Source organism: Cajanus cajan, chromosome 9 (genome assembly GCF_000230855.2).
Source record: "Cajanus cajan strain Asha chromosome 9, NIPB_CcT2T_4, whole genome shotgun sequence".
Classification (NCBI taxonomy): Eukaryota; Viridiplantae; Streptophyta; class Magnoliopsida; order Fabales; family Fabaceae; genus Cajanus; species Cajanus cajan.
In genome coordinates this window covers 53,487,516-53,505,741 of record NC_138525.1, presented here as the reverse complement: position 1 = coordinate 53,505,741, position 18,226 = coordinate 53,487,516, and the positions used below count along the sequence as shown (strand labels likewise).

Sequence of the window (18,226 nt, the reverse complement as noted above, 5' to 3'; positions counted from 1 at the left end):
GGATCATTTCAGTGCATATTTATTTGACTTGTCAACTAGATGGTTCCATCTAGATGTGGTGTCTACTATTCATCTTATAAATATATATAATAAGTTACAAAACTTTATGCACGAATCGGTAGAATTCAATTGATAATACAATAACGTCCGAAAAAGAAAATAGAACGAAATAAAATAACTATTAATTAAACAAGTAAAAACGGATACAAAATATGTTTTTTGATGGAATACTCATGTTCGTACGAGTTTTGATGAAAATGTTTTTGTAAAATTAACAATTTTGAAAGAAAATACACGATGAAAGAATACAATTTAATTGATTGAGTAGTTTTACTATTAATTTCAATTTCTATGGATAAGAAAAAGTGTACACATTACATCACAAACAAATAGGCCATGTCATATTTGGATTTATGTTGAATTCTCAAAACACATTGAAATTTTAGTTAATACGACTTTAGATAAATTTTTACATATTTTGTTCTATGTCTAGGAATTGATTTTAAGTTTAGAATTGATTATGAGTAGAAAGAGCTAACTTTTTGTGTTAGATAAAAAAAAAATTATACTAAATTATACTACTACCTTCTATAACAAAAACATTAAACATAAATCACATCACTTTCAAAATTAATTTTACAAAATCTATTTGACCTTTTCTCATCCAAACATTCACATGTTTAGTCTCGTACCAACTAGAATTCTCCATAAAAGAATAACTAAAAACATCAACACAGGATTCACTAATGACTAAAACCACTATAGCCCAAAACAAACTTTCTAAAAATTATTCAAAATACTACAATCCACTAACATGCAATCACGATAAAACATGAATATAAAATAATTGAATGAAATTAATTCTCATTATCAGCCTCTCGGTAACGCCTGAAAATCTTTGCACAACTAGATGCGACCGTTTCCTTCATGAAACCCAAGTTATTAACAAATCTATCTCTGGTGGCAATGCCATTGAATCGATTGAGAATGACACGTGAGTGGTCACGACCTGGAGTGGGTTCTTTGCAATCAGGAAGAGGACTGGTTACAAGCCTGGCATCACAATTTTGATTCGCTTGATTTGCGTCCACAAAGATTGTGTATGATCCTGTGGAATCGGTCCTACCCTTCTTGCTGTACACAATGTTGTTTGTCATTCTGTCGTTGCATTGCAGTGTAACCTCGGCACCTAGACATTAATGGAGTGAAAATGTCATGATGAAACCCTAGGAGATAGTTTAAAATTTGCCCAAAGTTTAAATTTGGAGTAAACTAAACTCTAAGAATATATCCAAAAGTTTGTTGCTAACATTATTTTATATTGCAAGTCAAATACTTAGGAATGTAACTCAAAAAGAAAACTTAATTAAAATGAGAAACGGATCTGAGATTAGCAGACTAATTAACTTTTAATATATTTTTTGAAAGGTGAAGTGAAAATACTAATAAAAAGGGTTAATTATAATTATGAGTTACCAGCAATGTAGGTGGTGGCAGGGGTCTCAAAACCAGCACGACAAGGGTCACAATACACACGACCTTTCACATAGAAAGGGGCCAAGTGAGGGCGTATGGCTGATACCATCGTTGGAAGAACACACACAAATACCACAAAGGCTATTCTCACTCCCATTTTCTAAGTCTTAGAGGAAAAGAGGCCAACAACAACTGTAATCAGTGTCAGTGTTAGACAATTGGTGTATGTATATGTGTTACGTAATGTGATAAATTAACATTTAACAATAAAGTGCATGTGTCAAAAAAGTTACCATAAGGTATGCACACATCACGCAACTTTATTCTCATTCAAGCTTGCCACATCATCGCGTAACTTGAACGCATGGTCAAATCCAAACCGTTACGTTCTCCAAATTTTAAGTGCTTTTCCGCAAAGATTGGGAGAGTTGAATCTGGGTTTGGTCACTAGTCATAGTTCAAGACTTCGAGTTTAGCTTGAACCGAATTAAAATTTGATTTGGTTGAACCGAATTAAACATCTTTTAATATGCTTGTGTAAGAGAATTGATCGAAATGAACAAACACCTTCCAAAGTTGTCCTTGTAAAGTCCAAGAATAGGGAATAACCCTAGGATGGCAAATAAGATTGGGTCACGTGTAAAATTAGGTGTTGAGTTATAATGTACAAATCTTACGTCATTGTAATTCTTATAATAAAAAAAATGGAAATTGTGTAAAACAAATTAGTGCTTAAAACTTTTAGAATTGTGGACAACTTTAGTCGTCTCTTGCCCAAGGTTGCCCCTGAACTTGGTCCTCTCTAACCCTGGTTTTGATGCTACAATGAGATCATATTATATATTTTAAAAATAGTATCAATTTGAGAAAGATCAAATCTCTGCCAAATTTCAATGCTACCATTTTTCCAATATCCATGCACTACGCTACATATTAATTCACTTCATGTAAGTTTAAGTTACAATATTGTAGCATATACTTGAAAATATTTCAGAGTTGTAGACTATGCAGTTTGGATATTGATGATGCCTATCTTTTCTCTCCATTGTACCACCGACAAAAAATTTGGGTTTGTCGTCTTTTTATAATTTGGAGCATATATTCAAGTGAATGCTTGGAAATTCTAATGCAAGTTTCTACCAATTGATCGTAAATCTTGCTTAATTCGTCTTCAATAATGAAGGGGAATTGAAGGGAAAATTAGGATGATATAAAAGTCTATGTTCTAAATATTAATGTTTATTTAATTATTCTAAATCATGTTTTAGGATTCAATTCACAACGGATAATTTTTTTTAATATAATATTGTATGGTACTAGTCGTTTTTTGATCGACTATTCACATCGATAAAAAATAAGATGACACTTAGACTTTTTATATCTTGATGTTTGAGTTTAGGGGTTATGTATTGTATTAGTCTCTCTTTGGCCGACTATTCAGACCAACAAAAAACATGATGACCCTTAGGCTCTTCATACCTTTATGCTCAAGTCAGGAGTTTCATATTTATGATGTGTCAGAATAATGTCAATCTCTTGGACCTAGCTCATATGATCTCGATCTCCTATATATTACACCAATTGAGCATAAATTTTGCTTAATTCGTCTTTAATGATGAGGGAAAAATTTGTGTCGATCTAAATAATTCAAGATGATATAAAAATTCATGTTCTAAATACAAATATTCATTTATTCATTCTATATCATGTTTGAGTATCTAATTCACGGTCGATAATTTTTTTTAATATAATATTGTATCAAACTATTCTTCTTTTGATCGACTATCCACACCGATAGAAAATATGATGACACTCAGACTTTTCACATTTTCATGTTTGGGTATGGGGGTTATGTATTGTATTAATCTCCTTTTAGTTGACTATTTACACCGACAAAGAACATAATGATACTTAGACTCTTTGAACCTTTATGCTCGAGTCGAGAGCTCTGTATTTTATGATGTGTTGGAATAATGTCAATCTCTTCGACCTAGCTCATATGGTTTTCGTCTCCTATATATTACACCAAACTCTTGAATTATTTTTGAGTTATTTGTCTCGACCATAAGGCCATAGATGATAATAGTTGGACATTTGTGATTTACGAAATAGTTACAATAATGACTATAATGATTAATATTCATGGGTCATTAATAACATTAAAGACACGAGCAATTTGTAAGATTGAGGTAAAAAGTAAAGATCCTTGTTAGATGAAACTAATGTATGTAGACTTAAAAGGTTTTAAGAAGGAATGTTACACTCACTAAATGTTTTGGATCAAAATAGTGACTAAATTTTTTTTTATTGAGTGTCTTATTGAAGATTCTCCGTTAATGGTCTCACTTACTCAGAACAAATATTATTTTATTTTTTCTTAAAAAATAAAATCAATCTAAAATACTTATCATTTTCTTTTCTATTATGAATGTTAGTTTGTTATTATAAATAAACGTTGATGTGTATTATTGAAACTATTATAATATAATTGATTTAAGCTTTAATTTAGTATATAATTTAAATGTTAAGGGTTAATAAAATTATGTTTTATTTTCAGTTTTTAATATTTTAAATTATGATATTATGTTTCTTTAATATTCTTATTACTATTTAATTAATGAAAATTTAACTACGATTTTGAATCATATTTGAATCTGGAATTAGTGTTTTGGCTGCTTCATGACAAATCCAAATTAAGAACATTGATAGTCATTCATGAGGCCAAATATTTTGGGACTCTTAAAACATATGAACTTCTAGATTATTTACACATTCATGAATTATATTTAAATAAAAGAAATCCTAAAAAGAATGGAGAGTCTAATGCTCTAGAGGCTATCTTCAAGTTTGAAAATAATCATTTTTAGGTAGAAAAAAAATGTAATTGTAATATAGCAACTTATATCTAGTCATGGCAATCTAACTCGTTCTCGTGAGTACCCGTCCGAACCTGTCTCAATTTGGACGGGAACCCGTGTTTATCGAGTTCAGGTTCGGGTTTTCCCTGATTGATAAAATCAAGGGTGGGGGTGGGGACGTCGATGTTAATACCCGCCCCACCCCCGCCCCCGTACCCGCCTTGCTTAATAATATAATTAAAAAATTATTTTTATATATATATAAATCAAAATTAGAAATATTTATATGTAAAAACTTATATTATTTTATTTTTCTTTTATATTTTTAAAATTTGTTCATATTTATTTAAATGAAAAAAAAGAAGAAGAAAAAATAGGAGCGAGGGCGGGGCAGCGAAACCCGAACCCTACCGGGGACGGGGATGGGTACCCAGATTTTATCTCTAACGGGTATCAAATGCGGGGGCAGGAGCGGTTTAAATTTACAGGAGTGGGAGCGGGGAACATAAAACCCGCCCTCGCCCCGGCCCATTGCCATGCCTACTTATATCACTAACATAATATCAAACAAATTATCGTGAGAATATGTTCAAGTTCATTTAAAACTCTTATTAATTTATTTACAAAGTATATCTAATTTTTTTTTCTTTTATATACTGAGTGAGAGAGAGAAGAAAGAAATCAAATTACTCTAAAAATAACTCTATCCTCACCTTTCATTTTCTTTTAATCCATCAAATTAAAAAAAAATGAAAAATGAAGATAGAAAATTGCCTTTTGAAAATTACTCCTAAAGTAACTTAATTCTTCGTATCCTATATATAAATTAATTTCCAAAGCTAAAAAAAATGGTTGAAAAACCAAAGCTCAAAAAATGAGAAACTCATCGAAGAGAACACTCACTAGTCTCAAAAAATAGAACATCTTGGCTGTAGTACCAACTTATGTTAATGCGTACAAATTGATAGAATTTAGGACAAGATGGTGGATCTGAAATATCCCATCAAGATTTTTGGAGCTCCCGTGAGTGGAATGCTAATGCTACTTAAAAATACTTATCTAGGTCTTATGCTTTCAGGAATGACAGAACCAAATTTCAATAACGTCAAGCTTGGGAAAGTAATAAATTTAAAATATAAAAAAATGGTGGATTAGAAAGAATCCTATGAGCTTATGTAAGTATAAAGCTGATAGTATTATCCAAAAGACACTTCAAAATTTGATGCTTCGGATGCAAACACGAGATGAGACAAAAAAACAAAATAAAAATATATGATTGATCTCTATGAAAAACAAAAAGATAAAATACAAACCGGTGGATCTGAATGACTGAATCTCCCATTAATAGAAAGCTGATGTTAATAAAAAAGAATAAGAAATGATTTAGGCACTAGTTAAAAGTCTTTTTTTTTTTTTTTTAAAAAAATTCTCATTCCAAAATTCTTTATTTTTGATTGAGAAAAGGTGAAGAACTTACACAGGTGGATTATAAAATCACACAGATAATTAGATATGTTCACCTCCCTCAACTGTTAAACGACACCAACAGGACAATCCTTGATTTCTTTCATGTCTGCTTCAACACATAACAGACAGTAAGTAAATACAAAATTGAAAATAATTAAATAATAGATAATTTAAAAATAAAAAGATTGCGAAGTGAGAACACGTTTAATTCTTGGAGAAAATACAAGTCAACTAAAAATAATGAAAAGAATGAAAATCAAAAGACGGTGGTGGACGCAATGCGGCGGGTGAATTTCAACTATAAAGATGCCAATTCCATTTATTTGTATTTAATATAAAAAAAAATTAATATCACCAACGTAGACCATGATTGGTCAGAGTTTCTAGAATTTGGCTACAAGCACTTCTTCATTCCCATATATATATATATATATAAGATTCCTGAGCAAAATCATTTCAAGGTAGAGACACAAAGATATCACAGACATGCATGTTATGATGAGGAACTGTGTCAACCTCAAAATATGGCTTCTTAACTTGGTTACCTTGTTTAGTATACTTTCCTTGTCCCACGGAAGACTAAAACATGATGGGTTTCGAGTGAGAGCAGTTAATCTAGGTGGTTGGCTCGTTACTGAGGGTTGGATGAAACCTTCTCTTTTCGATGGCATTCCAAATAAAGACTTCTTGGTTAGTAAATATGAAAACAATTAATTATACATAATAACTATTCTTTTAGGTTATGCTTACAGCTATGTTATTTCATGATGATTTTTAGGATGGAACTGGACTTCAGTTCAAGTCGGTGACAACACGAAAATATCTCTGTGCGGAGTCTGGAGGAGGAACCATCATAGTTGCAAATCGCACAGCTGCTTCGGGTTGGGAAACATTTTCAGTCAGTGATCTAACCTATGTGTTATGTTAAAAGTGGTACTACCAATTAAGTTACATTTTGATGATGTTACCTGTTATATTGTGTACAGTTGTGGAGGCTGAACAAGGACACTTTCAGATTCAGGGTGTTCAACAAACAGTTCGTGGGGTTAGATGGGATTAACGTTGTTGCTGTGTCTAACATTTCCACTGATTCTTTGACGTTTCATGTTGTGAAGGAAAGTGGTAATTCCAGCCGTGTTCGAATCAAAGCTTCCAATGGATACTTCTTGCAGGTGATTCTTCGTTTCTTCCTCTTCCTCTGCTTCTATGTCTTCTCTAGTTTTCTTTTGCTAAAAGGTTATTAAAAATTTAAAATAATAGGAAACTAGAAGACATTATGTTTGAGAAAAGGGTTTTAAATTGTACTTCTTTGTGAACACTGGCTGTTTAAGCATTTTCTCACAATTTCCCATAATGTTAAAAGATTTTAACGCAACCGCGATTTTAACGCATTACTCTTTTAAGTATTACTTTCTCCGTTTTTTTTTTTTTTTAAGAGAAACAAATCAATCATTTGTTTCTTATTTAAAAAAGGACTAGAGGTAATAGCTTACAAGTTTATTCATGTGGTTGTAGGCGAAGACAGAGGATCTGGTGACTGCTGATGTTTCAGAGGTCAAAGGATGGGGAGATGATGATCCATCTGTTTTTGTAATGACAATTGGTGGAAGGATGCAAGGGGAATTTCAAGTAACAAATGGATATGGACCCTCAAAAGCTCCCCAAGTTATGAAGGTAAAATAATATAAAAGTCAAAGGGTTGACAAAGAGTGCCTTAGGTTACAGGTCATGTACTGAGATATGGGTCAAAGAAATGAACTATGACCACAAGGCCTAATGACTGATTGCTTTAATCTGTTTCTTATTTAAATATGTAAAAGTTCTTTAATTAAAAAAATATTCTTTGAAAATAATCAAAATCAAAAAGGTCACCCTGTACAATATTTTCAGAGCGTATTAATTTTCATGGTTATAAAATTGCTTCTGAATTATGTATATCTCGTATTTTTAATTCTGTACTATATTGCATATATTAATATGTTATAATGATATTTTCAACTATTTCTTACATTAATACCCGCTTAAAAAGATTGATCCAATTGAAAACCTGTTAGTTTAATTTCAAGAATGATGGCTGGCACAGTGGTACACAGTTGTGAAAGTATTCTATCGACAACTGTCATCTATAATTATTTATTTAAAAGTTGCATATGTCAATTTTTTCTTTTTAATGAAATAGTTGCACATGTCAATCCTTCTCGTGCAGATAGAATGGTCCAATTATGTAGCAAGTTGTGTGAATGATTGATATGATGGTGTGTGTTTCCATAGGAACATTGGAGCACTTTTATTGTTGAAGATGATTTCAAGTTCATAGCTAGTAATGGACTGAATGCTGTTAGAATTCCAATTGGCTGGTGGATAGCAAGTGATCCTACTCCTCCCCCACCATATGTTGGGGGTTCCTTGAATGCACTAGACAAAGCTTTTTTGTGGGCACAGTAAGTCCATAAACTAATTAATTAAATAAGCTTTTTTTTTTATAAAGTATTTATATGGCTTTAGGCAGATGATACCAAATGTAAATGTGTTAGTTGAGGATGACTAGATATATCACATTAATAGAATAATATTGGAATTAATTAATGATCAACCTGCAGGAAATATGGATTGAAAATCATCCTTGATCTTCATGCTGCACCTGGTTCCCAAAATGGTTTTGAACACAGTTCTTCAAGAGATGGTTCACAAGAATGGGGAAAAACAGATGAAAACATTCAACAAACAGTTCAAGTTATAGATTTCCTGACCGCAAGGTTCATATCTTATACTTTTGACACAGTTTTGTACAACATTTTTTATGTTCCAACTTTTAACCTAAACATATTTTCAATTGGATCACACTATAAAATTATTTTACACTGTCAATATGATCTATTTTCACATTTACAATTTAGTTTAATGGCTATGTATCTACAATCTAAAATACTTTTACACAGTCAATCAACTACAATACACCGTTGACATGATTTATTATTATTATTATTATAAAAGTTAACAAATATATAATTTATGATTGGATAAGAGTCGGTGTATAATCTATTTTCCCTCTATGTAATTTTGCATACAATATGTATAATGAGACCCATGATTGCATGCATTGTAGGTATGCAAAAAGTCCAAGCCTTTATGCAGTTGAGCTAATAAATGAGCCTCTCTCACCTGGTGTGACACTAGAGAGCTTGAGCAAGTACTATAAGGCTGGTTATGAAGCAGTGCGCAGGCACTCTTCCACAGCCTATGTGGTGTTATCAAATAGGCTAGGACCCTCAAATCCTAGGGAACTCTTCCCTCTTGCAAATGGCTTTACGGGATCTGTGATTGATGTTCACTACTACAACCTCTTTCAAGATGTTTTTAATGACATGAATGTCCAACAGAACATTGATTTCATCAACAACAACCGCTCATCACAGTTGAGTTTTGTTACAACCTCAAATGGCCCTCTTACTTTTGTTGGTAAGTCTTCAAATGACTCTTCATTCTTCATGTATATTAGTATAGATTGATTTTAGTCACTATTTTACAGTAACACCTTCAAATAAAGCTATTTTAAAGACATTCTTAATCTAATTAAATAAACCAGATATTTGATTAAAGGTAATCAAATACATAATTTATCATCAGTGGTGATTGTGTAGATTTTGTAATTTTTTTAAAAATATATGAATGAGTTCCTTTCACTTTAGAGAAAAAGTAAGAAATTTTAACCAATGATTAAAAAAAAAGAGTCAACATACAAAATAAATTTAGAATATGTTAACATATTTGCACTCTTGATTTTTTTTTTTAATTAATGGTTGGCATGTCTCACTTTTATATGGAGGGTTAAATATCTACTTTGATAGAGTAGTAATATTCACTCTAATACTCTCTATTATTGATTGAAGATAAAAATAGTTAATAAATTCTACTAATAATTTAGGTGAAAGGCTTGCTAATGAGACTAAAAATCTAAACATTTATGGTTTTTTAATAAATTTTAACTAATAATAAAGAGGGTATAAAAAAAATGTTAAAGAAAGTATCGCTATTTTTTTTTTTTAAAGTATTACTAATGTTTTTAGTTATGAAATTATAAAACGTATGTTGTCGTATGTCATAGCTTGTCTTACTCTCGGTTTTATACTTTAATTTTAGACTTAGTTCTTTAATTTAAGATTCAAACTGGCTCTATATTATTTTGAATTGAAGGCGAATGGGTTGCTGAATGGCAAGTAAAAGGAGCTACAAAAGAAGATTATCAAAGATTCGCTAGGGCCCAACTAGACGTTTTTGGACGAGCAACATTTGGGTGGGCTTATTGGGCTTTCAAAAACGTCAACAATCATTGGAGTTTGGAGTGGATGATCAAAAATGGTTATATCAATCTGTAGAAAATTTCCTATGGAGGACAACATTTCCTATCATTCCCACCCACCCAAATTGTCCCTCCATAAAAATTATAAAATTATGATTATACTTGTGTTAAGTTTTAGATCCTTCTTACATTTCACCCCACAAGAGATGGGCGAAAAGTTGATCATTTTCTTAGAAGATATATATAACGTAACGGAAAGTTTGCATCATATTTCTTCTTTATTTATCTCTTTTTGGTTATGGTATAATATTTTTAAAGTCTATTTTTTTATATTGAGTTTGATTCACAAATATAAAAAAAAGTCTATTGCTTTTCTAACATATTACATTAATATTAACATTATGTATAATAAAATTGTAAAATAAAGAAGTATGAAATTCAAATCGAGATGTATTGTGCAATATATATCTTAAGATCAACAATATAATTATAAATATAGCATTATGTTAAAAATATTATCTATTAAATCAAGTTTTATTATTATAACATAAACAATAAAAAAAATTGAGTTTAAATTCATTACTTGAATCCATCAAAATTAATTTGAAACCGGGTAGGTTGGGTAATGTTGACTTCCTATCATAAATTTAACGTGTGAGCATTTATCTTTATCAACTAAAAGGTATGAAATTCATACTGTTAGAATTTTATATAAATGTAATAAATTTTATTTTAGATTAGATGTTATTTAATTAAAGTTTTAAATTAAATTGGATCGGTATTAATATTTCTAATTCAAGGTAAATAAACTATTGAGTGAGAAGTTGACGGGATTACCAAATAAGATTATCGATCAAAGATTTGTCAAACCTGATAGAATTGCATGTTCTTTAGTGAGTAACATTTGAGTTAGAGTTGTCAAAACAAACAAGTCCGATTTATTTGACCCGACCCATCTCAACCCACTTTATAAGTGGGCTAGATGAGTCTGTCCTACTTGTATTATGGCAGATGATAAACACACCTCTACTTTCATATAAGTACACCTCCTTTTTAAAAAAATATATATATAATGTCTAAATTACCCCTTCTTCACACCCCCGTTTCCCTTCCCCGCACCTCCTTCCTGGCACCCTCCTTCCGGCACTGCAATCTTCCTCTCGCGCTTCAAATTCGCCTCTGCCGCCTCTGATGTCGGCGAGTGGATCCTCTTCGCCGCTCCCACGCCCTTCAAGTTATAATGAAAATAGATTTATGCTATCCCATGATTTATATTAAGATGCATTTATATTTGAGGTATATACCCAGAACAATCCACAATCCAGTGTATGGATATATGATGCGTGCCTATACATATTGACATGAGATAGCCGATGGAAGCTTCCAATGACATAACGCCACCTTTTGTATTCATGGGACATACATTCACATTCAGAGTCACACAAAGCCAAAGATAGTTAATTGCAAAGCGCCAGTGTTGAGAGCAAAGTCAAAATTGAAAAGAAAACCACTGATTCTCATGCACTCACACGCGTCCTCATAATAACCCACCAAACCGCTTTCCGTTTCTCCCCCACTGCACTCCTATCTACGGGCCAATTTTCCAGGTTTCCACCATGCCATTACCACAATAAAGACCAACATAACCCCATTACTCACTAAACCTTTAAACCCTCATTACTGAAGAAGAAAGGAGTACTACCACTTCATTTCATTCATTGCGGCGCCAGAAGGAGGGTGTGGGGAAGGAGGTGCGGGGAAGGGAAACGGGAGTGCGGGGAAGGGAAACGGAGGTGCAGGTTCGGTGTAATTTAGATATTTTATATATATTTTTAAAAAAAGGAGGTGTGTTTATACGAGAGTGAGCAACATTTGAGTTAGAGTTGTCAAAACAAACAAGTCCGATTTATTTGACCCGACCCATCTCAACCCACTTTATAAGTGGGCTAGATGAGTCTGTCCTACTTGTATTATTGCCTAAAATTTTCCAGTACGGTCTGACCCATTATGGGTTGATAGGCTAAGCGAGTCATCCTACCAACTCACCTATTTTTTTCAAAAAAAATAAAAACTCCAATTTTAAGAAGAATCAAAACATAAAATCATCCTTAATTGGCTAACTCAGAACACAAACTTGTGGAGACTTGTAGAGGTGCTCACAAAGGCTCAAAGACAAATGACTCAACTACTTTCGCATAGTGGGTAAGGATGACTCACAAAGGCTTGCAATGGTGGCTCGATGGCTCAAGGTCGAGGAGCCACGATGGCTTGCGAATGAGCGAAGGCTCACATTGTGGAGGTGCAGTGGCTCGTGGAGAGAAGAGAGGAGAAGTCAAACAAGATTTGTAGGTTGGTGCGGTGGCTCACGAAGGTTTGGTGGCGTGGGGAGTTGTGGTGGCTCATAGAGGCACAGTAGTGGCTCATGAAGAAAAGCAAGGAGAAGTCAACCTCGTGCGGTGGCTCATAGAGAAAAGGCAGGAGAGGTCAAGATTCAGGAGGGTTTTGTCCTAGCATCACTACATTAGACGTGTGGTGACTCGTACCTCATAGGAGAAGAAAGGGTTCATTGTTGGCTCCATGTGACGATTTTTTAGATTTGGAAAAGATGATGAATGAGAATAATGATGAGCCAAAAGTGGGTAAGGGCTAGGGTTGAAGTGTAAGTGTGTAAATTTGTAAAATAAATGATTAAGTGAATTAGGTAAGTAATCTGACCCACCATGAGTTTAGCTCAAGTGGGTTAGGTGAAAGTGAGTCAGGTTCAATTTTTTTTTTGTTAATCATGAAGCTTTTATTATTTTTATTCCAATTCGATCTGTTTTCAAGGTGGGTTAGGTTGGTTCACGAGTTACAACCCACTTTGACAACTCTAATTTGAGTGATGTTATTGGACTCTTAATAGTGTCAATAATCATTGGAATTTTGAATGGATGATTAAGAATGCTTATATTTGAGTTCTAAAGATTTTCTCTCATAGTGTACTGTTAATTATGCTCTTTTACTATTTCTCAATATCAATTATGATGATTTTGCTTAACTCTATCATTATATTTCTTGCAAGTGATCACTAATGGTGTAAGAAATGACATAATTCAAGTTATCCATTTATACATCCTAAATATATGTTATGGTGTAATTTTTCTTTTAACCTGTATGATTCATGAACTAATCTAACTATTTATATTAGTATATATTGGTCTACTCATGTATTTGAAAAAAATTCTTCAAACAAAATTCACTTATAGGCACAATCTTTTGAGTCCGAAGCATGAATTTGATAAATTTTAATTTCAAAACACAAAATACATGACATTGATAATAGGAAAGACTTCTTCACACATTACTCTAATAAATTTTTTGAAAGATATACAAGAAATAAAAAAGATAAACCATGGGGTAAAGAAAAAATGAAGAATCGAAGAGATGAATATAAAGAAGAAATAAAAAAAATAAAGAATAAATAAATGTTACAGAGAAGTAGAGAAACTTGTTAGAAAAAATATTCTAGATCCTTTGCCTTTCCATTTTCTTCTCTCCTTTGACTCTCATCCCTTTCTTCTTACTTTCAACTTCCTTCTCTTGGCACTCCCCCTTCACCCCTTTCTTTTTCTCTCAAATAATATTTTGTAAATTAAAAGAAAATTGTTAAATAATTTCTATTTTATTTTTAAAGCTTATGAACTACAATTTTAAAATGACATTTAAATTAAAACAAACAAAAAAAAGCCAAATATAAAGTAGAAAAGAATCAATTTCAGAAACATGAGATGAGTACTAAATTACATATTTGTACATTAATATTCAAGAAATTTGACATCTACCTACGCATCTACGTGGCATTCACCTGGTATCCACGTGACCAACAGTTAACTCCGTTTAAATCATTTGGACGGAAGTCCCAAATTACAATAATTTAAATTATTAGGAACTAAATTGAAACAAAAAATTAAAGTGGGACTAAATTAAAATAAAAAAAATATTATAAGGAACCAAATAAGGGTTTTAACCTTTGTTTTAATATCAGCACACTTTTCAAAGTCCGTTTAACTTAATTCACGAGTCTTGTAACTTTGAACTTAACGGACGTTTGAAACTTTTCAACTATAAAACAAACACGCTCTTGGTGTTTGTCACTAATGTTAATTGATTCTTGTCTCAATTTTTTAGAGATTTAAGCCCATGGGAGCCATAAGGGGAACTTATTGTTGCATCGTTATTTCTTAATTGTTTGTCTTTTTTCATTGTCCAATAATCAAATCATAACATGCAATTTTACTTATAACATTTAATTAAACTTTGAGTTTTAAACTAAAAATTAATTAATTCCAATTCTAGGCGAATGGATTGTTGATTGGCGAGTTAAGAATGCTTCAAAGGAGGACTTTCAAAGATTTTCTAAGGCCTAATTAGTGTTTTTGGACGACCTATATCAGCTGGGTGGGCTTACTGGGCTCTCAAAGAAGTAAAGTTGTTAATTTTTCCATTGCCGAAGAAGCTTCAAAGTAATTGAACTCTTGAATCCACTATTTTAACTTTAATATGTAAATAATATTCTTAATTGGAACGATGCAATTAAGCTCAAATCTTTTAAACAAAATCTTATGATGAAAAAGAAAATATAATTAAAACGAAAGATAATTCAATTGATCGGGAGATATCCTTTATCTAAGAAACCCAAATGGCACCGTAATGTTTTTTATTGGTACACCCCGTTACCAAATTATAATAATTGAAGTAACCTGTATTCGATAATTTTATTTTTGTTCAATAGAATGCATAATGAACCCTAAAATTTTGAAAAGAGACGCAGCATAAGGGGCCATTAGATGCGTGTGGATGAGCAAGGTTTGGGAGGACCCATTTGAGTTGGAAGAGTGTGCTCAATCATTGGCAATGGCATCTGCATGCAGAGGATGATCAATGATCATAATTCATGAACAATGGTTACAATGTTACACATCCCTTGTTAGTAGCTGACATGACATGTCATACAGTTACAAAACCTGGATTAGATCCCCAAAATCCACGCAATCCAAAAACCTCATGTTGTTTTGGTAAATTGAAGTCATTAAAAAATCATATGTAAAATGTCTAATTTCTATCTCCTTCATGTTGTTCCACCTCAACTTCAACTTATTCTTAAGTTTGAATGTCGAATTTACTGAAATGAATTAAAAAGAAATTTCACTAAATGTCCCAAGCAGCGGCAGCTGGCAGATCTTGCCAAAATATTTTGAAGGTTCAAAATACTTAGATATTATATATTTTAAATTATTTTTAATAAAATACATAAAAATGTTCATATATTTTTGAAAAGTAAAAAAAAAATTACCATGGCTCCCCCCGCTCCAATGAAGCTCCACCGCTGTCTATGTAATATTTGAAGATATCTTATTAGGAGTATATCTATATATATTATATATATATATATGCTTGACATAGTTAAACTTTATAAACATAAACTTAATCGATTCCCTAACATAACAAGGCATGTTCCGTCATTAGATTTATATGCAAGTTAACAAGTTTAAGTCTTTAAATAACACAACAAATAATTACTAAAATCCATCTAATGGTGAGGTAGAATGAACAAAGTCATAGGTATATTTTGTATAAAAAAATAACAATAATAATCAAAATATATATATATATATATATATATATATATATATATATATTATATTCATTCTTTTGGTTAGATTATATCAATATGACTTTGGTCTTCTAAATATATATTTTTTTTAAATTACTTTTAAGATTAAGTAAATTTAGTCATTCTTCACGATACTTTATCATCATTATTTTTACTTAGAATCTTCAAAATTAAATTAATTAAATTGTTTGAAACTTATTTTTCCCCTTAAATTTCACCAACTAAAACATCAAATTGCACTCAAAATGAAATGAAAAATCTCAAAATTTTCTTTCAAATTCCATAATTTTGCATATTGAGTTTCCACTAAATATATAACTTGAAAAAGTTATTTCATATCTCGAATTCATCATAAATTCTAATATCAATATTCTATTTTAATATTTGATTGTGCATATTCTATTTTAATCTAAAAGTACAAATTAATCATTTTCGTTTTTACCTAAAAATAAAAGTCATTATATAATATATCATCTTTCTCTTCATCCAACTACATTGACATAGTGAATTTGACAATTCAAAATCATACCAATTATACATATAATAGACTATAAGTGAATGTAAATATTTTAATATATAATAATAATAATAATAATAATAATAATAATAATAATTTGTTTATTTTTATTGTAACACTATGACCTAAATCAAAACAACTTATTGATCTTAATGAAATTAATTTGGTTCGAATTTGCCAAAAATAAAAATTGAAAACTCAAATAAAAACAATTGATCAATTAAATAAAATCAATTTTAATTTTATCCTAAACATGAAACAATCCAACCCGTAATGATATGTTTGTTTTAATAATTACATTTTTTTGGGTAATGTTTTAATAATCACATTAAATTGATTGTAAAAAAAAAAAATCACATTAATTATGACACTAGCCTCACCAAAAAGAAAAAAAATATCCTTCCAAAGGCTGAATTAGTCTTGGCTGATAATGATTAGGATAACGAACTACTAAATTCTCTTAATTACTGACTTGTAGTAGATCATACACATGGGGCCTTAATATCTAACTTTTTATTCCGTTTATAGCTAGTAAGCTTCAAATCATATATTCCATATTTTTATTTTATTTTATTTTCTTAATATATGTCCAGAGGTTACTTTAAATTTTAAATTATTTATGTCCACCCAGATAAACTCACTTCAAGAAAGTAACATTCTCATAAAAACTTATTCTCTTCATACAAACTCAAATTTAAGACGTCCGCTTTATAGCACAAAATAAATAGTTTTAATTAAAATGGAAAAAAAAAGTTAAGAAAATAAAATTGAACAAATCCATAATTTATGTTTATATATTATGATATGAGCCATTAATTGTTTCAAGATTAATTGCTTACCCTTCTTCTAAAGTAAGAGATATTTTAAAGGATATATACATCAGATATTACAGTGAAGCTTTTGTATTTCCTTTTTCAAACCAATTTATATATTTTGGCGAAGTACCAATTTAGAAATTTGGTCTAATGATTATTGTTATGTTGCCTGATAATGACACTGAACCAATTAAAATTCATGAAGAGAGGAGCAAGACGATGAAGGCGTAGATACGCAACGAGTGAATCACAATGGAGGCCAAAGGCTTTTTTTTTTTTTTTTTTTTTTTTCATGTCTTTTACTGCCTGCCACCAACAGATAATATCACATTTTTATTTTAATAAATTAAGATATTGCTTAATCGAAAGTTAATTAAGAACTAATTTAAAAAATTTATATCTTCAAATAAATATTTTTATATATATGTAAAACAGAAATCAAACTTCTATCAACATATTTAATAAACAAAATTATCTATTAATCACATCAAACCTTATTGTTATAGTATGGCGTTTTTTATGTGCACGAATTTACAACCACATGTAAAATAAAATTCATGCAGTGAACATACATGGTGGTATCCATGGATGATAGCAAGAAGTGACCCAAGAAACTTTATGGGGACATAAGTTTTGTCCATGAGCATGCCGGTGGGAAACATCATTATTATCAGATTCTCACACTCTTTCTAGGCCCTCTTAACACCCGGTCCCCACTATAATCACAATGATATAATTTCTGTTTTTTCCCCCTTATATAATTTGTGACAAATATATATATATATAAAATGATGCTTATACCATGACTCAATGATGGCTTATTTAATTTCTAATCTCGTTTTTCTCACAAAAAATTATAAAATCCACGCTCATGGAACACATGAATGTAATAAGGCTGAAGATTATAGCATGATATTAGCGTGACATTGGTAATTCCACAAATGGTCATATTTGTATAAAGTAAATTTTATTTAATGTTGGGGTGCCTTATCTTTTACTTTTCAATAATCATTTGCAGTAGTTATACACATATATACACATATTTTATTCTCTCTCTCTCTATAAATGTCCACTTGTGAATCTACTTAATTTTTAAGTAATTCATATCACTTCACTTAGCTCATTATTGTGTAGAAAGTG

General features: G+C 31.0%; 2 protein-coding genes across 2 annotated transcripts; one reads left to right on the top strand and one right to left on the bottom strand.

The window, feature by feature from the left end:
* Positions 1-602: 602 nt before the first annotated feature.
* LOC109807389 (protein DOWNSTREAM OF FLC) lies at positions 603-1,750 on the bottom strand. The gene is made up of 2 exons (XM_020369910.3): positions 1,477-1,750; positions 603-1,189 (listed from the first exon to the last, which is right to left on the bottom strand). Exons 1-2 carry the CDS (start codon positions 1,631-1,633, stop codon positions 858-860), a joined length of 489 nt encoding a protein of 162 aa, XP_020225499.1. The 5' UTR covers positions 1,634-1,750; the 3' UTR covers positions 603-857.
* Positions 1,751-6,248: 4,498 nt separating this feature from the next.
* On the top strand, positions 6,249-10,369 carry LOC109795297 (putative glucan 1,3-beta-glucosidase A). Its single transcript, XM_020354752.3, has 8 exons — positions 6,249-6,491; positions 6,580-6,699; positions 6,788-6,973; positions 7,317-7,475; positions 8,073-8,242; positions 8,402-8,557; positions 8,908-9,260; positions 9,996-10,369. The coding sequence occupies exons 1-8, from the start codon at positions 6,288-6,290 to the stop codon at positions 10,175-10,177; spliced, it is 1,530 nt and encodes a 509-aa protein (XP_020210341.2). The 5' UTR covers positions 6,249-6,287; the 3' UTR covers positions 10,178-10,369.
* The last annotated feature ends 7,857 nt before the right edge of the window (positions 10,370-18,226 follow it).

Bases quoted from the DNA above. Each gene is read 5' to 3' on its own strand.
- LOC109807389 (XM_020369910.3), bottom strand. From the start codon at position 1,633: ATGGGAGTGAGAATAGCCTTTGTGGTATTTGTGTGTGTTCTTCCAACG. The intron at 1,190-1,476 runs GTAACTCATAAT...ATTAATGTCTAG, and splicing joins TGCCACCACCTACATTGCTG to GTGCCGAGGTTACACTGCAA.
- LOC109795297 (XM_020354752.3), top strand. From the start codon at position 6,288: ATGCATGTTATGATGAGGAACTGTGTCAACCTCAAAATATGGCTTCTT. The intron at 6,700-6,787 runs GTCAGTGATCTA...TATTGTGTACAG, and splicing joins CGGGTTGGGAAACATTTTCA to TTGTGGAGGCTGAACAAGGA. The intron at 8,558-8,907 runs GTTCATATCTTA...CATGCATTGTAG, and splicing joins ATAGATTTCCTGACCGCAAG to GTATGCAAAAAGTCCAAGCC.